The 26,942-nt window shown below is 39.6% G+C and overlaps 1 protein-coding gene across 6 annotated transcripts in view; it reads left to right on the forward strand.

The window, feature by feature from the left end:
• Positions 1-26,942, forward strand: part of RGS20 (regulator of G protein signaling 20) — a 113,691-nt gene that overhangs the window by 13,638 nt on the left and 73,111 nt on the right. Inside the window, exon 1 of one of the 6 annotated variants that reach the window (XM_081070998.1) lies at positions 13,059-13,128. The exons of the other annotated variants lie outside the window; for them this stretch is intronic. Within the exon in view, the coding sequence (XP_080927124.1) occupies positions 13,090-13,128 (39 nt within the window). The 5' untranslated portion in view covers positions 13,059-13,089. Of the gene's footprint in view, positions 1-13,058; positions 13,129-26,942 lie in introns of those variants that run through there. 6 annotated transcript variants of the gene reach the window in all.

Below are 26,942 nucleotides of genomic sequence, written 5' to 3' on the forward strand. Positions count from 1 at the left end.
AAGAAAACACAGAAAGGCAGTTTAATGAACTCAGAAACACAATCAAAGAACAACACGAGCATTTTACGAAAGAGATTGAAATTTAAAAAAAGAACCAAATAGAATTTCTGGAGATTAAGAACTCAATAGAAGAAATTAAGAATAAAATAGCCAGCTAACGTAGTACAGTTGACCAGATGGAGGAAAGAGTCAGTGACATCAAAGATAGAAACCTGTAAAACATGGATGGAAAAAGAAAGAGACTTGAGATTTAAAAAAAATGAAAGACCTCTACAAGAACTTTCTGAGTCCATCAGAAAGAGCAGTATAAGAATAATGGTCATACCAGAAGGAGATGAAAGAGAGAAGGGAACAGAGAATATATTGTAACAAATTGTCAATGAGAACTTCCCAAACTTGTAGACACAACTCAATCATCGAACCCCAGAAGCAAATACAACACCTAATTACCTCAATCCCAAAAGGCCTTCTCCAAGGCACATTGTATTGAAACTGTCTAAATCAACAACAAAGAAAGAATTCTCAAAGCAGCCAGGGAAAAGAAGACGGTAACCTACAAAGGAAAGCCCATTAGATTATCATCAGATTTTTCAGCAGAAACTCTACAAGCCAGAAGGGAATGGAACCAAATATTCAAACTATTGAAAAAGAGAAATTATGAGCCAAGAATAATATATCCAGCAAACATATCCTTTAAATATGAAGGAGGAATAAAGACCTTTCCAGACATACAGAAGCTGAGGGAATTTTCTAATACACGACCTGCACTACAAGAAATACTAAAGGAGGCTATTCGACGACCATCAACAGGGACAATTTGTCAGAAAACATAAAAACAGGGAGAGTAAAGGCCTGAACTGGAATATGGGAATGGAGAAAGTAAACGGGCTGAAGAAAAAGGAATACTATAAATATCAAACTTTCTTTTACATAAACTTAAGGGTAACCACTCAAAAAAAATCCAGAACTGAAATATACACTGTAATAAAAGAAGAAACAGAGGGAAACATCATAGAATACTACCACATCGAAATAACAGACAACAACCAAAAGGCAAAGAAACAATGGAGACACAAACTTACCAGAAAACTAAAGATAGAATGACAGGAAATCCTCACATATCAATAATCACCCTAAATGTTAATGGACTGAACTCCCCAATAAAAAGGCACAGAGTAGCAGATTGGGTCAAAAAACTAAACCCAACCATATGTTGTCTCCAAGAGACACATCACAGCTACATGGACAAGCATAGACTCAAAGTGAAAGGGTAGAAATTGACACTCCAAGCAATTGGTACCCAGAGAAAATCAGGTGTAGCCATAATGATATCAGATGAAACAGACTTCAGGGTGAAAAACATAACAAGGGACAAAGATGGACATTTCATCATGGTAAAGGGGACTATACAACAAGAAGACATAACAGTCATCAATATTTATGCCCCCAATGAGGGAGCACCAAAATATACCAAGCAACTACTAACAGAACTAAAGGGAGAAATTGACCAAAACACAATTTATACTAGGGGACTTAAATGCATCATTGACAGCTATGGATAGATCATCCAAACAGAAAATAGATAATGAAATAGCAGCCCTAGATGACACATTAGATGAAATGGACATAATTGACATATATAGAGCACTTCATCCTAAAACATCAGACGTTTCATTCTTTTCGAGTGTACATGGAACATTCTCAAGGATAGACCATATATTGGGACACAAAATCAGCCTCAGCAAATTTAAGAAGATTGAAATCACACCGAGCATATTCTCTGATCACAAGGCTTTGAAATTGGATATCAACTGCGAAAAGAAAGCAGGAAAAAACACAAATACATTGAGATTAAACAACATACTTTTAAAGAACGACTGGGTCAAAGAAGAAATTACAGGAGAGATCAAAAGATACATAGCAACAAATAACAATGAAAATAAATCCTACCAAAATTTTTGGGATGCAGCGAACACAGTTTTAAGAGCAAAATTTATATCATTACAGGCCTATCTCAAGAAACAAGAAAAATCCCAAATAAATAACCTCATGTTACACCTTAAAGTACTAGAAAAAGAACAAGCGAAACCTAAGGTCAGCAGAAGGAAGGAAATAACAAAAATCAGAGCAGAACTAAATGAAATAGAGAACAAAAAGACAATAGAAAAAATTAATGTGACAAACAGGTGGTTCTTTGAAAAAATTAACAAAATCGACAAACCCTTGGCTAGACTCACTAAGATAAACAGAGAGAAGACACTAATTAACAAAATCAGAAATGAAAAAGGGGAAGTTATCACGACACCACAGAAATACAAAGGATCCTGCAAAAATACTATGAAGGACTATATGCCACCAAATTCAATAACCTAGAAGAAACGGACAAGTTCTTAGAAACATATAGCGTTCCAGGGGTGAACCATGAAGAAATACAAAATCTAAATGGACCGACCACCAGTAACGAAATTGAATCAGTCATCCAAAACCTTCCCAAAAGCAAAAGTCCAGGACCAGATGGCTTCAGCAGTGAATTATACCAAACCTTCAAAGAGGATCTAATACCAATCCTGCTCAAAGTCTTCCAAAAAATTGAAAAAGAGACAGTACTCCCTAACTCATTTTATGAGGCCAGCATTATCCTGATACCAAAACCTGGTAAGGACAACACACAAACAAAAAAAACTACAGACCAATATATCTGATGAATACTGATGCAAAAATCCTAAACAAAATTCTAGCAAATCAAATACAACAATGCATTAAAAATATTATTCATCACGACCAAGTGGGGTTCATCCCCGAGGCACAAGGACAGTTCAACATCCACAAATCCATCAATGTGATACATCATATAAACAAAATAAAGGACAAAAATCATATCATTATATCAATTGATGCAGAAAAAGCATTTGACAAGATACAACATCCATTAATGATTAAAACACTTAACAAAATAGGTATACAAGGAAAATAACATAATATAGGCCATCTATGACAAGCCCTCAGCCAATCTCACAAATAATGGTGAAAAACTGAAGGCCTTTGCTCTGTGTTCAGGAACATGACAGGGCTGTCCCCTATCACCTCTGCTTTTCACAATAGTGTTGGAAGTCCTTGCCAGAGCAATCAGGCAAGAGAAAGAAATAAAAGGCATCCAAATTGGGAATGAATAAGTTAAATTATCACTCTTTACAGATGACATGATGCTATATATAGAAAACCCTAAAGACTCCACCAAAAAGCTGTTAGAAACAATCAACGAATACAGTAAAGTTGCTGGCTACAAAATCAACGTACAAAAGTCCATTGCATGCCTATATACTAACCATGAAATCTCAGAAAAAGAAATACGAAAAACAATTCCCTTTGCAATTGCAGCAAAAAGAAAAAAATACCTAGGAATAATCCTAACCAAGGATGTGAATGACCTATATGCTGAAAACAATAAGACATTTTTGAAAGAAATTGAGGAAGACACAAAGAAATGGAAAGACATTCCGTGCTCATGGATTGGAAGAATCAACATAGTTAAAATGGCCATATTACCCACAGCAATATATAGATTTAATGCAATCCCCATCAAAATCCCAATGGCATTCTTTAAAGAAATAGAACAAAAAAATCATCCAATTTGTTTGGAACAACAAAGGACCCGAATAGCCAAAGCAATCTTAAGAAAAAAGAACAATGCTGGAGGTATCACACTGCTTTACTGTAGCTTGTACTACAGGGCTACAATAATCAAAACAGCATGGTATTGGCAGAAAAACAGACACATAGACCCATGGAATAGAATTGAGAACCCAGAAATAAATCCTCATAAATATGGACAGATAATTTTTGACAAAGAAGCTAAAAACATACAATGGTGGAAAGACAGTCTTTTCAATAAATGGTGCTGGGCGAATTGGATAGCCACGTGCAAAAGAATGAAACTGGACTGCTATCTGTCACCATGTATCAAAATTAATTCAAAATGGATCAAAGACTTAACCATAAGACATGAAACAATAAACTGCATAGAAGAAAACATAGGTACTAAACTTATGGACTTTGGGTTCAAAGAGCATTTTATGAATTTGACTCCAAAGGCAATGGAAGTAAAAGCTAAAATAAACGAATGGGACTATATGAAACTTAAAAGCTTCTCCACGGGAAAAGAAACCATCAACAAAATAAAGAGACAACCAACTGAATAGGAGATTTTTGCAAACAGTGCCTCCGATAAGGGGCTAATATCCAAAATAAACAAGGAACTTATGAAGCTCAACAACAAAAAAACAAACAACCCAATTGAAAAATAGGCAGAGGACGTGAAGAGACATTTCTCCAAAGAGGACATACAAATGGCAAATAGACATATGAAAACATGCTCAATATCACTAATCATCAGTGAAATGCAAATAAAAACCACAACAAGATATCACCTCACCCAGTCAGAATGGCTATCATCAACAAGACAAATAGTAACAAGTGTTGGAGAGGCTCTGGAGAAAAAGGAACCCTCATAAACTGTTGGTGGGAATGCAGACTGGTACAGCCGTTATGGAAGGCAGTGTGGAGGTTCCTCAAAAAATTACGTAGAATTACCATATGTCCCAGCAATCCCTCTCCTGGGTATCTACCCAAAAAATTTGAAATCATTTATACATAAAGACACATGTGCTCCAATGTTCATTGCAGCTTTGTTTATGGTGGCGAAGACATGGAAACAACCAAAATGTCCTTCGATAGATGAATGGATAAAGAAGTTGTGATATATATACACAATGGAATACTATTTGGCGGTAAGGAAAGATAATATAGGAACATTTGTGACAACATGGATGGATCTTGAGAGTATAATACTAAGCGAAATAAGTCAGACAGAAAAAGCAGAGAACCCTATGATTTCTCTGATATGTGGTATAGACACCAAAAACAACAAAAGAACAAGACAAACAAATGAGAAACAAGAACTCATAGACAAAGACAATAGTTTAGTGGTTACCAGAGAGTAAGGGGGTCGGGGTGGGAGATGAGAGTAAGGGGAATCAAATATATGGTGATGGAAGGAGAACTGACTCTGGGTGGTGAACACACAATGGGATTTATAGATGATGTAATACAGAATTGTACACCTGAAATCCTTGTAATTTCACTAACAATTGTCACCCCAATAAATTAAAAAAAAAAGACTGCACTAGTATATTGAAACAATTAGATTCTACTCTAAATATAAGTCTAAATATAAGATTCTATTCTAAATAGTAATATTGGAGGCAGTTCAGTGCTTTTAGAGCACTTAGGCCTCTTCAGAGTGGGACCGTGCTTCAGGTTTGTGTCCCTGAGACTACAGACACACCTCAGTTTTTACCTCTTTAGAGTGATGAGAGTCAGTTTCACTGGTCTAACCTCCATATTCTGAGAAGACCACACTCCTTTCAGTTTGTGGGCAGATTTAAGTCAAGGCACAGTATTAAGGGATCTAGTTATGCAACAACCTGGAATTTATCAAATTCTCACTAGAGCTAAATTTTTGCTGAAGAAAGTAAGTCCCTTCTGGCACCTTAAATGACATGTTGGACTGTGCTGCTCTTTTGGTAAAACAAAGTACTTATTAACAAAAACATCTGAACATCTGACTAGACTTGTCGAATAAATTTGGGTAAAAAGAGGGTGAATGAAATGATACAAAGAGGTAAGGACAAGGCAAAATTATCTAATAAAGTGAAAAGTTCACCTTGCACATGTAAAACAAATGTCACAAACTAAACAAAAGGCTTTATTTCTTTTTCTTATCTTTTAATAATAAATTCAAAATCATGAAGGTGTTAAAATTATAAATACTAATGTAGATAGGGCATATATTTGTCAAAATTTTTCAAGTTTATTTTCAGAATCAGGAGATTACATATAATTATATTTTAATTGAAACGAGGTCTCTATGAGCTTTTTTTATTATCCTTTAGGGTAGAGGTTTTCTTCCCAAATCTCTGTATCTAACTGCCTTATGTTATCACATACACACACACACAAATATTATCAAATAGTTACAATTCCCTACAAATAATACAAAATGCATACCTCACGCTATTTATGATATGTAGCTTGCTGTGCTGCAGTATATTAAACATTTTAATTCTTCAAAATTTAGTAGATATTTTGGTGCAATTTGTAGAAAACTAAAACCTCGAGGAACAGAGATTCTCTCACACACAACCTAGGAACAAGCAGACAAAAACATCCCGTCAACCCAGGTCCCAAGAACACTTTTCAGATTGGAACCAAGGTGATGATGCACGAGAGTTTCTATTAGTCCATTCTAATTAGCAGCAGCCCAAGTCTGTCTAATTGTGGCCTGTGCCCAGCTGTGAAGAGCAAGGCACCGTGGGGTGGTAGATGGACCTGAGTGTGGAGTTACTGATCTAGATTCAGGTCTGTTGGGGGGCTGACTTTCAGACGTTGGGCATATCACACAACCTCCCTGAGTCTGAGTTTCCCTGTTGATAAAATGGGATCTTGCAATCTGCTCCACAGAATAATTTCACAAATTAAACGTGAGTAAGGTGTGATTTCTACTGCATTTGCTCATGTAGACAAAAAGGAAACTGCATTAGCTGAAAATTGTTAATGGAGAAAGCAGGCTCTGATAAAGAATAAATTTAGTTCTAGTGTCATGGATTAACAGTGAAGGCCACAATGGACTAACAAAATCTGGGTTCTGTTAAATCAGTAAATATGTTAGGTATGGTAGGCTATAATGGGCTCTATTGCAACTACTCCACTGTCAGGGAGGGTGTCAGGTGGGGTCTCTGGTCCCGCTCCCCACATACGAACGCAGGATGTGGTGAGGCCCAAAAGGAACACCCACGGAGCCATAGATAGGGGAATCATACTACTATATTCTCGCTGGTGGCACTATAGTCTCACTGGAGGCTGGATCCACACTGTCCACAACCCTCACTGCTCTGCTTGCTAGCTCAGCCACCACCTTCTTGCGAGCCCCCATTTTCTGCTAGCGTAGCCATGGCAGTTATATTAGTGGCCAATGGCTCACTGGTTACAGCTGACGGCCAACTAGCCACAGCTGATGGCCATCCAATCACAGTTGATGGCCATTTACTACCTGAGCCAGCACCTTTCTATGTGAGGCCAAGAACCTGGATACTGCTCTCTGGGGCTTTGTCCCCACATCCACTCTGTCACTGTAGTGGGAACTCTGTGGGGAATGGAGTAAAAGGGGATGGATTGAGGGCTCATTGTAGCAATCCAGGCAAGAAATGGTGACAGATTGAGCTGGAGGGGCAATGGAGTTACAGAGAATTGAGCACATCCAGCAACATCCACTCTGGAGATCCGGCAAACTTGCTAATGAGATGCAGTAAGAGGACCTGAGGTGACTTTTAGAATGTGGACACCATGTATGGACTTAGAGAAGACTGGAGAAGAAACAGAGGGGGCTGGAGCAGAGTCTCAAGTGTCCGTTTTAGACCCAAAACTCTGAGATGTTAATGAGAGCTCCATATGTGGCAACAGGTACGTAATTGGATTGACGTGTTTTGAAATGAAGGAATTAGCGTGGGCTATAGGAAGAAATGTGAATTTCTTAGATTGTTTATTATATTTAGCTTGCTGTACTGTGGTATACTCAATTTTCAGGAGGCTATGGTGGGAAATTCTTTACCATCATCAGTGAGATGTTACTATCTGTGGGGACAAAGCCCCAAAAAAACAGTTTCCAGGCTCTCGGCCTCACAATAGAAAGGTGCTGGCTCGGGTAGTAAATGGCCATCAACTGTGATCAGATGGCCAGCAGCTGTGGCTAGTTGGCCGTCAGCTGTAACCCGTAAGCCATTGGCCACTAATATAACAGCTGTGGCTATGCTAGCAAAAAGGAATGGGGGCTAGCAAGAAGATGGTGGCTGGCAAGCGCGGACTGCTGTTAGGCAGATTATGTAGATCCTGCTTCCTGTGTCTCCAGCCCAGCCGCCAGCGAGAATATATTGGTTTGACTCCCCTACTTATGGCTCCAGGGGTGTTCCTTTTTGGCCTTACCGTGTCCTGCGTTCTTGGGTGGGGAGCGGGAACAGAGACCCCGCAGGCCACCCCGCCGGACACCCTGCGTGACACTATCCTAGTCTGTACTTCATTTTCTAAAATTGTAAATAATCTATTGAGAGTTTCTGTATATAATATTTATTATAGAGGTCAGCACACTAAGGCACATGGACCAAATCCAGACCAATGCCTGTTTTTGTATGGCCTGTGCACTAAGAATAGCATATATATATATATATATATATATATATATATATATATATATATATACATATATATATATATACATATATATATATATACACACATGTATATATATATATACACACATATTAATTATAGTGAGAGATTTGTTTTGAGGAATTGGCTCACATAATTGTCACAAATTCAATATCTTGATGGGGTAGGCCAGGCTGGGGATTCTGGGAAGAATTGCAGTTCAAATCAAAGGCAGTCTGCTGGCAGGATTCCTTCTTCCCTGGGGGAGGTCAGTAACTCAGCAACAGACAAATGGAGGAGATGCATAGGGCAAGGTATGGGAGGAGGGGCATGGAGCTCCCCTGTCCTCTCTGGTTATACCATCCTCCCAGAACCTTCATGTGCTCATCAACACAGAAGCTCGACTTTTACTTGTTTTAATTGTTGGAAGGGATAAAAAATAATACTTCGTGGCCATGGACATTTTACAAAATTCAAGTTTCAGTGTCCATGAAGTTTTATTGGACATAGTGGAACATAGCCACACTCATTTACTGATGTATGTGACGGCTTTTGCACTAATAGAGGCAGAGTTGAACAGTAGTAGTGGAGGTATTTACTCTCTAGTCCTTTACAGAAAATGTTTACCTACCTCTCATCTATAACCTAAATGTAAGTGTGGAGTATTACTAGGTTCTTACAGGGAATAATCTGTATAAAAGTAAATATGAAGTTTAACCAAGTTTAACCAGTTTAACCAATAACAATGTTATTTCTTAGAGAAATAGTGTACTCCCAAGGAAAAAAAAAAAAAAACATCAGAAAGACAGACCAATAATCCAATTAAAGATAATCTCCAATAAGAAATAAAACCAAAGGATCTAACTTAAGGTTTCTTTTGGCATCCACCATTTTAAATTCAGCATTTCATTATAACAGGAAACTTAATGCAATCAACGAGCCCCAAATACATTAATGAAGAGGGAAATAATATGCACAAAGTTTTTGTATATAAAAAAGCTCAGATGCCAGAGGCTTTCAGGGATTCAAATTACTTATAGCTTAAATGCTTTAAATAGGATGGGAGCTTGCTATTTTATATCATTTATAATAGGATCATCATCACAAGACCAAAAATTCTAACTAATAATAAACATAAGGCAAAGTTTGAGGAGCCAATGCTACTATCTGCTAAGGAATCAAGGAGAATTTTCTATGGGGAAAAGTAGAATTTGTGAGAAAAGAGATAAAAAGGAAACATTTGCCTAGACAGACCTAGATGGAGTAGAGAAAACTAGTTAGTTACTAATGAACACACCTTTTTGTACGTTTTTATTATCCTTACTTTGCATGTACATTAACACATTTAATAACCCATCTGTTGTAATTGGTGGAAAAGAAGTTCTTCAACCAGTAAATATTCATCCAGACCTAATTTCTGTAAGATTTGCAGCATAAACTGAGTGAGTTAGGAGAGCCCCAGTAGATTGGACCAGAGTGGAGGGGGGCTTCTGAAGCACTGGCTGAGTTCCTACTCTCACTTGTGATCAAACAAGAATGACTTGTCCACGAGAGTTTCCATAATTCCAGCTAATGATTTAAAGGCAATGATAGGAAGCATCATCACAACTTTGATTCATTAAAGACAGTTAAAATAAAATAAAAACACTTTTAAGAAACATAATAACTGTGGGGACAGAGCCAGGAGTGCAGTTTCCAGGCTCTCGGCCTCACATGGAAAGGTGCTCACTCGGGTAGTAAATGGCCATCAACTGTGATTGGATGGCCATCAGCTGTAACCGGTGAGCCATTGGCCACTAATATAACTGCTGTGGCTACGCTAGCAGCAAGTGGGGGCTAGCAAGAATATGGTGGCTGGCAAGCGCGGATTGCAGTTAGCACGGGGGATTGCAGTTAGCAAGGGATTGGTTGGTTGGCAGAGAAGTGGTCAGCAGGTTGCGGATCATGTGGCTCCTGCTTCCTGTGTCTCTAACCCAGCTGCCAGCGAGAATATAATGGTATGACTCCCCTATCTATTGCTCCGTGGGTGTTCCTTTTTGGCCTCACCATGTCCTGTGTTCTTATGTGGGGAGCAGGACCAGAGACCCCACATGATACCCTGCATGACAATAACCTTATGATAAGCACACTTAAAATATAATATCCATATAATAACAACAATACTTTTGTCATACTCAACAAAATTAACAATATTCCAGCATCATTTAATACCTAACTATATTAGTTTCCTAGGGCTGCCATAACAAAATGCCACAGACTGGGTGGTTTAAGCAACAGAAATTTTATTTTCTCACAGTCTGGAAGCTAGAAGTTCAAGTTCAAGATGTAGCAGGTCTGGTTTCTCTTCAGGCCCCTCTCAATGGCTTATAGATAGCTGTCTTCTCACTGTGTGCTCACATGGTCATCTTTCTGTGCTTGCACATCCCAGGTATTTTTGTGCATCCAAATTTCCTCTTCTTATAAGGATGTCAGTCAGATTGTATTCAAACCCCACTCTAATGGCCTCATTTTTAACTTAATCACCTCTTGAAAGACCCAATCTCCAAATACGGTCATATTCTGAAGTTTGAAGATTAAGACTTCAACATATGGATTTGGGGGGACACAATTCAGTCCATAACACTAACTACATTACATTCCTTCGCTTCAGTCTCTTTATGTAACTGCTTCTTCTACTCTCCATCTTTATCATGTACTAACTTGTGGAAGAAACTGGATCTATTGCCCCATGGATTGTCCTACATCCTGAATGTATTTACTTCTTCATGATGTTAACTTGTTCTTCTATTCCCTAAATTCCTGCAAACTAGATGTTAGATCCAAAGGCTTGAACAGACTTAGGTTCAATGGCTTGACCAGACCATTTTTGGGTGGGGCTTGCACTTCCTACTGCATTCCATCAGTAGGAATTCCATCAGGGACCCAGTGTCTGAATGACCAGCCCACTTTTAGTTATTTTGTAAAGGCCCTTCTGAATGGCAGAGTGGCTGATAGGTACAAGGTGTGTCTGGGCACATGATGCAAAGGTAACATGTGCTCTTGTCATTACAGGAGCCTCTGTTTGCTGAAAGGTCTTGACAGTGTCCACTCCAGGCCAGCCCTTGAAGTCCCCTCCCTCAGTAGGGCTGGAATACCTCCTCCCTTTATACCACCAGGTGACTCCCTGCTTCCCCATAGCTGCAACTTCCCTGGCTGGCCTAGGGAGCAGTGGTGGTGGTGATGATGATGATGATGATGATGATGATGATGATGATGATGATGATGCAGCATTTCTCTCTGCATTGTTAATTTGGAGAACTGTTCTAGGTCGAAGAAACTCCCTTACCTCCAGAAATGTATCTGAGGATATCAGATGTTCCCAGATCCTGTCTTAGTATTGAAGGAGATTCAGGGTGTATCTAGAAATATGGGTGGGGATTATGGGAGCACAGAAGGTGCACTATCTTTTTTTTTCCTTGGGAGGATATGTTCCTTGTATCACTTCAGAACTAAAGAAGAAACTGGCTGCACTGTTAATGCTCTATTGCTTTCACCCTAACTTCAGGAACTTTCTTAGAAGTGTGGATTTGTAGAGGATTTAAATTCACACCAAATTACAGTTCACATACTTAGGGTTATATTGAAGCATGCATAATACACAGTACCCTCTGAGCTCTAGGTTTATTTAGATTTCAAAACCAGAGATAGATACGAATATGCACCAGATTGAACACAGTAAGGGCAGATGGGGCATTTATTGTACTTGTTCATTGTTTTCTCTGTTAAATAAAACATGAAATGTAATGAGTTAAGCTTTATGCCTTTCTGTTTCTCTGGATGCACTTTGGGAACCCACTGGTGAATGTAGGAAAGACTATGAATATAATAATTGTCTGGCCTAAGTGCACTTCAGGTGCTTTTAACCAAGGAAAGCTTGCATTCCTGATCTTTGCACTAACCTGTGTCTGTAACGAAGTGCACTGAAATGCGATGTAATAAGACTGGTATCTTCATCTGAATTTCTGACTGAAAGTGATGTGCAGGGAAAGCATTTTTGTGGCACCTTTAGTTCAAATACACATTTTAACATTTCTGCTAAATATTAAGAACTATACATAGTTCTGTGCTATGATGTGGCATTTCGTTCAGGAGTTGGGCATTTTGTCCCCACACTGACTACACTCAAGGGCCATATGATGCTCTTGTATCCTCCATATCACCTCAATGCCTGCGGTCCTCATGTTGGTTGCTGCTCCCACCACAGCTGCTATTCCCCACTGTTTTTTTATCTTTTTTTCTTCTTCTTCCTTGTGTATTTTTCTTTCCTTTTCTAATGTGTCTCAGCTTTAAGTCATAGAATACTTTTGTCATAGCAAACAAAATTAACAATATCTAATTAAAACTAACTTTATAAAACAGAAAGGGGAAATGACTTGGCCAACAGAAATCCAGTGCAGGCAAATGACTTATGTAAAGTCACCAAGTTAGGGACAGAAGTGAATTCATCTCCAGCGTTCCAGTCCATCATGCTGCCTTTAAAGTAAATTAACAGCATTTTAAAACCATTTTTTTGAGATACAGTCCACCCCTTTAAAGTGTACAGTTCCATAGCTTCTAGTATATTTAGAGTGTGTAACTATCACCATAATCCATTTTAGAATATTTTCATGATAGCAAGGAGAAACCGGACACTGTTTCTGTCACCCTCCAAGCCCTTTTCTTTCACAGCCTCTAATAACCACTGATCTGTTTTCTGTTTCTACAGGTTGTCTATTTTGGACATTTCATACAAATGGAATCATACAATATTTGGCCTTTTACATCTGGCTTTTTTCACTTAGCCATGTTTGCATGGCTCACCCATGTAATAACAGCATCTTAAAAGAAAAGGTTAGTGGTTATTTTGCTCCTTCAGTTTGCAGATGAAAAAATTGAGGCCCAGGGAGGTGGCCCATTGCTGAGGTCCAGAGCCCAATGGTGGAAAAGTAAGGGCTGAACCCAGACTCTTCCAGCTCAGTCAACCAGGAAGTGTTCCTCATTCTTCCCAAGTGAAAGTGCAAAATAGTCTTTTGCTCTGGTTGACAAGCTAACAAATCTACATCCCTCTTCTCTAGTCTTTACATGCTCAACTTTTCTTAGCTATTTTTGTCCCTGCTTTCACACATTTGGAGGTATTTTAGTTTACTTCTAGGTTTGTGAATGGTGGAGGTGCCAGATGTCTGCGTGTGTCTAAGTGGGGACCTGTCTGTTTCAACATAGACACAAAGGTATAGGATTGATTTGTTTATGATCTTAAAGTACAATTTAATGATTTCCCATAGCATTTATTTTATTTTTTACATTAAATATCATCAATAAGTACTAAGTTAAAATAGTAACAACGGCATTGGAGTAGCACTTAATAGTTTTCAGAGACCTTTGTGTACATTCTCTCATTTACTACTTTTAACAAACCTCAAGGTAGTGAATAAATGAAGAAATGGAGACTTAGAAAACTGAAGTAATTTGGTCCAGGCTTCACAAGTGACCAATGTCAGAACGGACGGGGACCTCTGACTTGAAACCTTATGATCCCTTTCCTATATGACATAGGCTACTACAGGGTCCTAAAATTATTGATCAACTGCTCATTATTTTTCAATGATTCTCTGTTAGTACCAGCTGTGGACTAGAAGGCCAGCCCAGACTTGCCGGACTCCTCCAAATAAACCTTATGTTCCCGGTAGGCTTCTCTGATCCTGGTCACTTCATGGTCACCTCAGGGATGCTCATCTCAAGATCTGATTTCATTGGATACCTCTCTATCTCCATTCCACTATGGTCTCCGGCACTCTGTCAGCAAATCACACTAATTCTTCACAATTGTCTCTTAATGTCCCTTTTCCTTTCATCTCTTACTAAAATCTGGCTACTCTTTGAGGACAGTGCTTCCCCCATAGCCCTGGTAATTGGAGACGTTTTTCTGTTGAAATTCCTCCACTTCCTTTCATTCTTAGAAGGTAGATGTCTCTTTGCTCTCTGTTGCCACTTCCAAATATTTCCTTCCTGTCTGTTCTGAAAAACCCTACCTCTTAAGTTCCAACACGTGCCACAACATGGATGAATCTTGAAGACATTATGCTAAGTGAAATAAGCTAGTCACAAAAGGACAAATATTATATGATTCCACTTATTTGAGGTACCTGAAATAGTCAAATTCATAGAGATAGAAAGTAAAATGGTGGTTTCCAGGGGTTGGGGGGAGGGGGCAATGGGGAGTTAGGATTTAACAGGTATAGAGTTTCAGTTGGAGAAGATGAAAAAGTTCTGAAGATGAATAGTAGTGATGTTTGTACAACAGTGTAAATGTGCTTAATGTCACTGAACTATACACTAAAATGGTTAAAACTATAAATTTTGTATTATGTAAATATGCCACAATTTAAAAAGAACACTTCTTTTGAATGCATATCCTTAGACTGAACCCCTGCTACCCGTGTTTCCCACAAAATAAGACCTAGCCAGACAATCAGCTCTAATGCGTCTTTTGAAGCAAAAATTAATATAAGACCCAGTCTTATTTTAATGTAAAATAATACCGGGTATAATGTAATATAATATGATGTGATGTGATGTGATGTGATGTGATGTGATGTGATGTGATGTGATGTAATATAATACAATGTAATGTAATATAATATCGGTTCTTATATTAATTTTTGCTCCAAAAGACGCATTAGACCTGATTGTCTGGGTAGGTCTTATTTTCAGGGAAACAAGGTACTGCTCCTTTCAGTCATCTGCTCACCCTCTGGTCCCTGCCCCTCATATAGAAGACCAGCATGTGGGCCATCATTTCCTCTCCATTATTGTTCTTGTCATCATTCTTGATTTCTTCAACATCCTTGTAAATAACCTGTTGATTTCTCAGCTCCAGAAATCTATTCCTTTACTACATGTCAGCCCTTATTTACATGACCATCCCCTAGAGTCAGCCATTACCAACTGTACCTCCTCGGAAATCTCATCCTCAAACCCCTACCTGTGACCCGCACCTCTCTTCCCTCAGGCTCACTCACTCTGGTTCTTTCTTCCATAATTTTGCTGGTCTCTGAGGCCTCCCACCCATTCTCATCTCCCTGACACTCACGTGTCCTCCACACCCTCCATCTCTTCCTCCTTTACACTCACGTGTCCTCCGCACTTTCCATCTCTTCCTCCTTTACCACACTTCCAGCATGTTCCAGGAACATGTCAATCTCATTTGAATTTTCAGTTCCTTCTTAGAAGCCTCATCCCCCACATTTTTGTTTGCCCACCCCCATATCATTGGTCTCACCTCAGGTGTCCCCTCCTCAGAGACCTTTCCTGGCCACTAACTGTAGTGGTACCCTCCCCTCATCATGCTCTAATGTATCAACCATTTTACCATATTTGTAGCACTTCTTAGACCCGAAGTTCTCTTACGTATTTGTTTTTATGATTTTTGTCTGTTACTTTTACTAAAACATAAACCCTTGGCAGAAACTGTCTAGCTCATCCCTGTAGGCCCAGTGCCTGCAACACTGACTGGTACTGGTGACACTTAATAAACATCTGTGACCAGTTCAACAGGAAAACAATTTGAAAACAAACAAAAGTCATATTTTTAATATTTTTACCCTAGATTTATAATTGGGTCATTCTTTACCTAATCCTCCTGATGTTATCAAAGACTTGGCATATTTACAACATTTGAGAAACTATGAAATAAAGCAGCCAGGAAGGATGTTAAGAACATATTCCTTTTACCATTTTTCACAATGTATTATTGACAATATCCAAGAATACTGGAGAATGTAAAAGTCTTTTGCAAGACCGTGGTTGTGCTTATTAAATTTCAGATTTATGCAAAATACTTTGTAGGATTTCTGCATGAAACAGACACCATCCCAATCACTATTATATTTTTTTAAAAGTTCCTCTTCCATAGTGCTTCCCAATTCTTTGACACAAGTGTCAGAAACATTGAAAGAACAAAAAAATACCTTAGAGTTAGATTTGAATCACAAAGAAGCACAAATAGGAGAGAAGATACAAGCACATGTCTGGAGTCTGATGTGCATACAATGACTTCCCAGGTGAGTTGTTCACCTGCTTCATGTTCCTTGTGAGGCTTACAAAGTCAAATGCCCTGTCAGGGGACAGGCATTCCGATAAACATAAAATTTCTGTACACCCTTCTTCCATTATCATGTCTCCTTCTAGCCTTTTCTGTTTTCATTGTAGTGCTCTTTAAAGTTATACTACACAAATAAAAAAAGTACACATATGTGTGGTTTGATACAATTTCACAAACAACACACCTGTGTAACCAGCACCCATATTGTGCAACAGCACATTAGAAGCTCCCAGAAACCTCATCAAGGGTAAGCACTATTCTGACTTCTGGGGATATTTCTAACTGTGGTGCCATTGCAAGGGCAAGTGCTTGAATATCAACCCTGCACACAACCAAAGCCTTTGCTCTCCTGTCAGCAATCCATTCACATATGATGTCTTCCAGCTCAGGAAATAATGGTTGCTGACCTGATCCACACTTGTGCTTCTAGAATTTCCCTCGTCCACCTGTTTGTCGCGTCCCGTGCAACAAGGGCAGTGAGGATGCGAGAAGGGGCGGTTTGGGTTAAGTTTTTAAGCAAGAAACAAACAGAGACTTAATGCAGGTAAATCTCTCCGAAGGCCAGTGGTCTCTCAGTCTCAGAGGACGGGAGCCCAGAATAAAGCTGGCTGGAGGTTTTTATTAATAGGTCTACAACTACAAGAAAGCAACATTGTTTCTTACACTGTGAGGCTCAGACTTCATAACAGAAAATGTTTATTCCAATCACCCTTTGTCTTTAAACAGCGGAAGCACAAGTTCCCAGGATGTTTTTACTTAAAGCATGTACCTTTCCAGGATCATGTCTTTCACATTGTAACAACTCCGTTGAGAGAAGTGGAAACAGGTGCAAAGGGAAAGCCAGAGCTGGCAATAGACTTTCCCAAACAGGGGAAAGGGGAGGCAAGGCCCTTTCCCATACCTGTCCAAGGCAGCTCATTTGGGGTCCCCACTCGGTTCTGCCTGGCTTAGGTTGTATCTCCCGTGAGATATCTTACCCGTCTTTGGCTGCAAACCATCTTTTGGGGACCAGACAGAGAGACATAAGGTGTAAACACAAGGATGGAACAGAGTGCCAGAAAGGCACAATCTCACAAACTCTTCTTTCCTTAAGGAAAGACATGAAGGGACAGTTGGCTAGGCTGTTGTGTGACTACACCTGTTGACTGAGGTTATCGTACTTTGCTCACCATTTTCAGTGACAGTGAATGGAAATCCATTCAGAGATTCAACTTCTCTGCAGAAAGCTGTAAGATTCTTGCCCCAGAAGACCTCTACTATTTCTTCTACTCAACGGAATAGCTCTTTCTTTTTGCAGTCATCTTGTCTGGGGGTCAAAATATTATTCCTTTTAAATCTTCCACTAAATCTAGTGTTAATGGAAGACTGACAAGTCAGGAGTAGCAACAAAAATGATGACAGTTAAGAATGATGGTCCACACAAAAGTGATGAAAAATTGCAGGCACCAGAATTCAGAAAACATATCTTTATTGCACACAAGTGCATTAAATACATCCATTACAACACATGACATATTGAATTATGAAGATTCATATTAGACACATCCACGTCCATTCATTATCAAGTGCGCACGTTATTCATGCGTTGTGTCTGTACTCCAATTGGTCATTTGGCAATAAGTCTCGAGTTCATCTGTTTACATAAGCGTTTACCTCTCGTCAAAGTCACCTACTTGGATATTTAAAAATACCTAATTATAATTTATATTATCATTTATTTTAAGTATTAATATCAATATTATTTATATTTAATTATATATTAATATTATTATTTTATAATTCAATACATCCGTCGTGTGTTGCAATGGACATACTAAATGCATCCATCTGGCTGATTATCTTAACTGGGGCTTATTTTGGGGGTAGGGCTTATAAGCATCCTGAAAAATCATGCTAGGGCTCATTTTCCAGTTCTTATTTCCAGGTCTCATTTTCGGGGAAATACAGTAGCTCCTTCCAAAATGTTACCCTTTTTCTAGTGATCCACGACAAGAATGGACACAGAATATTGATGTGGAGACTTTCTTCATGATCCATGGCCTGAGATGTCTATTAAGACCATGGCACACGGAGAAAGAGAGGGGGATAGACATGAAAGACATCCTGGGAGATAGACTTCACTTGGTTTTGCCATGAAGTGGAAGTGGGTGGAGCTGAGGGTAATTTCAAGCTTCCTTCCTTCCTTCCTTCCTTCCTTCCTTCCTTCCTTCCTTCCTTCCTTCCTTCTTTCCTTCTCTCTATAGTTTTTTAATTAAAATTTGTTGGGATGACAATGGTTACTAAAATTACATAGGTTTCAAGTGGACAATTCTGTAATACAGCATTTGTATATGACATTGTGTATTCGCCACCCAGAGTCAGTTCACCTTCTATCACCATATATTTGATCCCCCTTACCCTCATCACCCACCCCCCCACCCCCTTACCCTCTGGTAACCACTAAATTATTGTAGATTTCTGTACTTTCAAAGGTGCCCCTGAGCTATGTTAACCTTAGGAATGCACCCATCTTCAGTAACCTTGAGGAATTCCCATAGTCTCCCGGAATGGGAAATCCCCTGATAAAGATTTCAATCAATAGTTGCAAAATGCTCCTAAGTGTTGGTTGGTGTTAAGAAAAAACCAAGCTCCTGACCAAAGTGTTGAGCCTATTATGTTTTTAAGGATTTACCCTCAGAGGAAGAGAGGGCCAGCTGCCTTGCCTTTATTAAACAAAGAAAATTTATCTTACATGTACAAATATGAAATGAACATATCTCAGAGAATTTATTTAATTCATTAATGGGAACCAGTAAGATATTAAAACTGTCATGCAGGGTGACAGGTGGGGTCTCTGCTCCCGCTCCCCACATAAGAACGCAGGACATGGTGAGGCCAAAAAGGAACACCCATGGAGCCCTAAGTAGGGGAGTCATATCACTATATTCTCACCGGCGGCATCCACCTCTCTGCAATCCGCTCTTGCTAGCCCCACTCTTTCTGCTAGCGTAGCCACAGCAGTTATATTAGTGACCAATGGCTTACGGGTTACAGCTGACGGCCAACTAGCCACAGCTGATGGCCATCTGATCACAGTTGATGGCCATCTACTATCCGAGCCAGCACCCTTCTATGTGAGGCCGAGAGCCTGGAAACTGTTTTCTGGGGTTCTGTCCCCACAAGAACTAATCAAAAATGAGGATTTGAAACTTTGTATGATGGGTACTAGACTTGTCGAGGTAATCACTTTGTAAGTTATATAAATGTCTAATTGCTATGTTGTACACCCGAAACTAATATAATGTATGTCAATTGTACTTTAAAAATTATTTTAAAAAGAAAGAACAAGTAAAAACATGCATAATCTATTAATTTCCTTCAGATCATACTCTTTCCTTATTTCTAATATTTCCCAAAGGCAATTGTAGAAATTGAGTTTTACAATCTGTTTATTTAGTAACAGCAGAAGAGAAGAGAAAGACATTACCATTATAGTCTTAAAACCTTTGGTGGCTTAAGTTACACAATAGCTGTAACTTATATGGCAATAGCTATGTAAACAAAAGAATAAATATTTCCATTCATTGTCACTGAAAAACAGATGGTAACATACTTAAGTAGTTTTTTAAAGGGTGAAAACATGTGTAAGGTCCATCTGGAAGTAATTATAATTATAAAAAGTGCATTGTTATTGTTAGGCTTTAGGTTGACTTCCCCTATCAGAATAATGAACCAGCTTTTTCTAAAATAACCCTCACAAATTATTCAGACAATAAAACCAAAAGACGGAAATTTTTTGTTTTTTTTAAATTTTATTGGGGAATATTGGGGAACAGTGTGTTTCTCCAGGGCCTGTCAGCTCCAAGTCATTGTCCTTCAATCTAGTTGTGGAGGGCACAGCTCAGCTCCAAGTCCAGTTGCCATTTTCAATCTTTAGTTGCAGGGGTGCAGCCCACCATCCCATGTGGGAACTGAACTGGCAACCTTGTTGTTCAGAGCTCCCGCTCTAACCCTCTAACCGAGCCATCCAGCCGCCCCTCCGGAAGCTCAGCGGCAGTTTGTTGCCTTCATTCTAGTTGTAGAGGGTGCAGCTCACTGGCCCATGTGGGAATTGAACCGGAAACCTTGTCATTCAGAGCTCACTCTCTAACCAACGGAGCTACCTGGCCACCCCTTGACAGAAGTTTTTTTTTTTTTTTAATTGAATTTATTGGGGCGACAATGGTTAGTAAAATTACATAGGTTTCAAGTGTACATTTGTATAATACATCATCTATAAATCCCATTGTATGTTCACCACCCCAAATCAGTTCTCCTTCCATCACCATATATATATATATATTTTTTTTTTTTGCTGTCACTGGAATTTTTAAATTTATTTTTTATTAGTTTCAGGTGTACAAGACAAGGTAATACTTAGACGTTCATCATTTATATCCCTCACACTGTGAACCCCCCTCCCCCCATCCACTATCCCTCCGACCTCGCACCAAGCCATCACATTATATATATAAAATTATAGTTGGCATTCATTATTGTTTAGCTTCTGGTATACAGTGCCATGATCAGGCATCTACAGTATCCCTGAGGTGGTCTCCCAAATGGCACACGTGTCCATTGGATACCCTACAAAATCTTTACAACATTATTGATTATGCTCCCCAAATTAATTTTCAAAAACCCTGAGGCCATCTTGTGGTTACCAACTATTTCCTAATCCCTTCACCTTCCCCTTTATCCCCACCCCCCCGCCCATCTAACAGCTCTCAATTTTTCCTCTTTGTCCCCAAAACTGTTTCTGATTAGTTCACTCACTTATTCTTTAGATTCCGCATATAAGTGAGATCATATGGTACTTGACAGCAGTTTTTGAAAACTCACGGTTTTGCACAGAGGAAAGGTTAAGATCTCCTACTAAAATCCACTAGCTACTAAAAATTGTGAGGAGTTTCTGTGTCATATAAAGTGGAAGATACAGCTTTGATTTGATTTTTGGTCTATTTGAGTGCTAAAGTGCGAGTAATTCCAGATTTTCATTAATATTTCATGAGCTAGAGTGAGTTGGACTTTTCTCTGGTGATGACTATACCACAAGATAACATGGCAGCATTTTCTCAAACTTAAAATTGTCTTATTTCAGGATCCAACTAAGCAAAATAGAAACATCACTGTTGATTGAGATTCAGCTTATTTCCCAGCAGCAAATAATAGGTGGAAGCTTTGGGCAGGCCTGGGGACTATTTGTGATTTAATTAGCAATAGGTGATCAGGTGTTTATTCTTGGGATATGTGATTCAAGAGAGCTGTATTCATCAGTTGCTATTTTCAAAGTAAGTAGCTAAACCCAGGCAGAATTCAGCAGTGAAATCGGCTAGTTTCAATTGGGCTGTTTTTCAAACTTCTTTGTGTAGATTTTTTTTTAACTTTATTGAGGAATAACTGACAAATATAACTGCATATATTTAAAGTGTACAGCGCAATGATTTGAAATATGTTAGAATGATTACCAAGATTGAGATAATTAACACTCCATCACCTCACATAGTAAACTTTTTTGTGTGTGGTGAGATTGCTTAAGATTTACTCTCAACAACTTTTTTAAAAAATTAGTTTCAGGTGTACAAAACAATGTACTAGACATTTATACTCCTCACAAAATGATAATCCCCTCCCCCAATCCACTACCCCTCTGACATTGTATATACCTTGTCATGCAGAAGACCCTGCTCGCTGCGCCATTTGTCATGCGGAACAGCCTGTGGGGTCTCTGCTCCCGCTCCCCACATAAGAACGCAGGACATGGTTAGGCCAAAAAGGAACCCCAGCAGAGCCATAGGTAGGGGAGTCATACCACTATATTCTCGCTGGTGGCTGGGTTGGAGGAACAGGAAGCAGGAGCCACACTGTTCACAAGCTGCTGTCCACTTCTCTGCAATGTGCAACCCGCACTCCGCCATGCTAACTGCAATCCGTGCTTGCCAGCTCAGCCACCATCTTCTTGCTAGCCCCCATTTTTTGCTAGCGTAGCCATAGCAGTTATATTAGTGGCCAGTGTCTTACTGGTTACAGCTGACAGCCAACTAGCCACAGCTGATGGCCATCCAATCACAGTTGATGGCCATTTACTGCCTGACCCAGCACCTTTCCATGTGAGGCCGAGAGTCTGGAAACTGTTTTCTGGGGCTCTGTCCCCACATACCTGTTACAATTCCATTGACTCTATTCCCCATGCTGTACTCCACATCCTGTGACTATATATATAAAATTATAGTTGGCATTCACTTTTATTCAGCTTCAGCTTCATGTGTATACTTCAATGGTCAGACATCTGCACCATCCATGAAGTGGATTCCCTAATAAGACAAGTGACCATGTAGATTCTTAAATGAGAGAATGAGCAGCCTATGGATTAATCAGCCTTAAAGCACAACATCCTCAGAAACACCTCCCTTCAGGTTCTGGAAGCCTGGTGTTCATCACACTAGATTGGTACCTCTCTCCAACATACTTAAGGACTTTAACAGTTCCCTTTCCTCAGCCTGTTCGCTTGATTTCTTCCAGTTCTACCAGAAGCAAGAGACAAGGGCTGAAAGGGACTTGGATCGTAACTTCCTTCACCACCACCCACAGGAGAGCACCCAACTTTAGGAACAAATGTTCACAGAAACACCTGCTCACACTCAACTCTCTCCCAAGTTGCTGTTGAGCACACCCTGGAGGTGCTGTCCTGGAGGCAGTGTCATGGTGTAAAATAAATAACTAAATATGATATCTGTGAGAAACCAACCTGCAACCAGGAAAGAATAATTTTAGAAAAAGGTTTCCCAGGCTGGGGAAACTTAGAGAGCAGGAAGATCAAAGGGGGGTAAAATTAGGAGCAAATTATGCTAATACTCAGAAGTGTTCCTGCAGAGAACAAAGAAATGAGAGTGTCTCTTGAGGCTGCAGCACAGAGAATATTCCTGGAATGTCCCTGTTCTGTTCATGCACCTCCATACCACAGCCAGTGGGATCTCTGAAAGCAGCAAAAGAAAAAGGAAGGAAAACTGACTCTGGGTGGTGAACACACAATGGGATTTATAGATGATGTAATACAGAATTGTACACCTGAAATCTATGTAAATTTACTAACAATTGTCACCCCAATAAATTTAATTTAAAAATAAATAAATAAATAAATAAATAAATGCTTTATAAGAGTCATCTCCTTGAAAAAAAAAAAAAGGAAAAAAAAAAAAAGGAACAGAAGTGGCTCCTGAGGAAGGGAGCTTTGTTCCGAATACAGAGCAGCAACAAAGACCTTATCATTTGAACCAGCTCAAAAAAATACTGGTTGAGATATTTATAGGGCACAACTGAGGAAAAAGGTAAAATTAGCGTGCTCTAGTATAATGCAAAAGGAAGTCTTTAACTCATGGTCTCGAAGAAAGATTCTCCTCATTTGCAGTCAATTCCAGTGTAGTTGGTACACTTAGAATTACGAAAGCTATAAAATAGGTAGAAATAGTTTTCTGTCCTCACCTCCTGCCCCATTTTAACTTCATTAGTAACTTCACAGATGTGAAAATAGAAAAGAGGCAAAACTCAAGTCAGTTACTTTTACAACATAAGTAACACGAGTCTGGTAGAAATAATTGAGTGACATATGGATGAGTATCATTGCTGTATTCCCATCTACTCCTACAATTCCCATTCTTTGGCATCTCAGATAAGGGAGCTGCATGACAATTCTTCATGTTTATAAATCACCTTTCTTGTGGAACATTGGATGTTTCCTACATGTTGACAGACTTCTTATATCTATTAATACTTAACAGATCTTTCCAAAATATTTAAAGAATCAGAGAGACACCATTGGTTTGGAGGTAATGATTCTGCTGTGAGGCAAGTAGCCAGGTTAATAGGCTCTTGCATTCAATCACATTATGATCCCACAAAATTAAAGGAAAATTCCAGAGGTGGCTACATACTGTATCATTTTATTTATATGACGTTCTGGAAAAGGCAAAACTATAGGTAACTAAAGCAACATTTTTTTTAAACCTTGAAGAAGAGTACAGAAAATCTCAATGTATTTAAAAATGGTAAAGTTTTACAGGCCATATTTTCTAATCGTAATACAAAAAATTATAAGCTAATAACAGGCTAGTCAAGAGATTAAAAATAAACTTTTAGAAACTTATGGCGGGGGTGGGGGGGTGAAATCTGACCTGCAATTAGATCTGAGCTATTTGGAATTATAAAATAGTGCCACATATCAAAACTCAGAATATGGTTAAAATGGTAATTGGATAAAAAAATTAAAGCCCTAAAAGCATTAATTAGAAAACAGTGATGACCAAAAATAAATGAATTAAGAATGTAGTGCTAGAAGTTAGGAGAAAACTAACAAAAAGTTGTCAAGAAAGTAGATAAATAAAGAACACTAAAAATGAAAGCAGAAATTAATGAAATTTAAAGTTAACAAAAAGTAAAATTGATCCATAAAAACCTAAAGCAAGTTATTTGAAAGAACTACAGACTAGCCTTTGGAAAATCTGATAAGTTGATTTTATGGGTTCTACCATAGCTTTAAAAAACAGGTTATCCCAATGTTCCAGTGCATTAAAACTGTTTAAATCATCTTGTTTTGCTCTCTGTTTAAGCTGGAAACAGACAGCAGAACAATGTGATTTAAACTGAACAAGGATGGCCCCGTCATGCAGGGTGGCATGCAGGGTCTCAGCTCCCGCTCCCCACATAAGAACGCAGGGTATGGTGAGGCCAAAAAGGAACACCCACGGAGCCATAGATAGGGGCCATAGATAGGAGTCATACCACCATAGTCTCGCTGGCGGCTGGGTTGGAGACACAGGAAGCAGGAGCCACACGATCCGCAACCTACCATCCACTTCTCTCTGCCAACCAACCTCACTTGCTAGCTGCAATCTGCCGTGCTAACTGCAAACTTCTCTTGCTACCTCAGCCACTATCACCTTGCTAAACCCCATTTCCTGCTAGCATAGCCACAGCACTTATATTAGTGGCCAGTGACTCACTGGTTACAGCTGACGGCTAACTAGCCACAGCTGATGGTCATCTAATCACAGTTGATGGCCATTTACTACCTGAGCCAGCACCTTTCCATGTGAGGCCGAGAACCTGGAAACTGCACTCGTGGATCTGCCCCACACCCCCAAAAAGAAAATTCTACACCAATCTCATGAAGTAAATGAAGATTGCATTTATAATAGCAACACAAACCACAAATCCCTATGCTTAGGAATAACCATGTAGCAAAGATTTATTGAGTGTTCACTCCATTCTACAAGTGCAGTTCAAGTGCTCCACCGGTTTTACTTCATTTATGCTTCACCTCCAGGTTACTTACTATTCCAGTTCTGTGGATGAGGGAACCAAGGTTCAGAGAGGAACTGACTGCTGACTTCTCTGAGGTCATACAATGGCAATACAATGGTCATTCTCTGAGGTCATACAATGGTCAATCAATGGCAGAGCTGAGATTTAAATGAATTTCCCTAAACCTTCAGTTACAATGGATCTAATTAATTTTGAAATTTTCTTGCCGATCTGCTAAGTAAAAAGTGATACCTGGGAGAATACCAAGATGGCGAAGTAGGTAAATACTGTGCTTATCTTCTCTCACAACCACATCAAAATTACAACTAAACTGCAAAACAACTGTTATTGAGAATTGCCTAAAATCTTGCTGAACTGAAGCTCTACAACTAAAGACATGCACAAGAAGCCACCTCAAGACTGGTAGGAGGGGCAGAGAAGTGGAATGGACTGATCCCACACCCATGTGTGACCATTAAAGATCAGAGGAGGAAGAGGTCCAGCCCCACCCCAGCCCAGATTTCCAGTGCCAGGGAGAGAAGTCCCCATAATTTCTGGTTGTGAAAACCAGCGGAGATTGTGACTGAATGAGATGGACAGCAGCTGCACTCCCAAGCACTCCTCTTAAAGGGACTGCACTCAGACTTACCCACCCATGGGATTACTCCCTCTGAGCTCCAGCACTGGGGCAGCAGCTGGAAAGGCAGCAGGGACATATGATGGGGAACTGAGGTGTCTGGCTTGGGATGGGGGCTGGAGAGGATGCTTTCTCTTGGACGGAGAAACTGGTGGAAGCTATTGTTCCTCTCTTGAGCCCACCCGCCCCTCCTGGGGTTCAGACACAGGCAGCTGCCATATCTGAGTCTCCACCATTCATTTGCCATGACTTGGTGATTCAAGACTCCACCCAGTCCAAATTTCATGCACACCCAAGACACTTCTAGTGGCTTTTGCATACAAACTGCCTGCCTTAGCTCAAGCTGCAGACTTTTCTAGGGTCTCTCAAAGGTTGGCAGAACCCAGACAAGCAGCATCTGGCTTGAGCATATCCTGTACATCTGGCTGAGCAACCCTAAGCTTGGCACTAGTGGCAGCTGGCCTAGGATCATGGCTTGGCCTCTCAAGGCCTGGCACAGGTGGAAGCCATCTGTAGATTTCTTTGTGGCTCCTGCCAGGTGACTGCATGTAGGGCAGAACTGTGGCTGAACTTTACCTATAGTGGATCCCCTCCAAGGTGGCCCTGGGG

This window comes from Rhinolophus hipposideros (assembly GCF_964194185.1).
Source record: "Rhinolophus hipposideros genome assembly, chromosome: 13".
NCBI lineage: Eukaryota > Metazoa > Chordata > Mammalia > Chiroptera > Rhinolophidae > Rhinolophus > Rhinolophus hipposideros.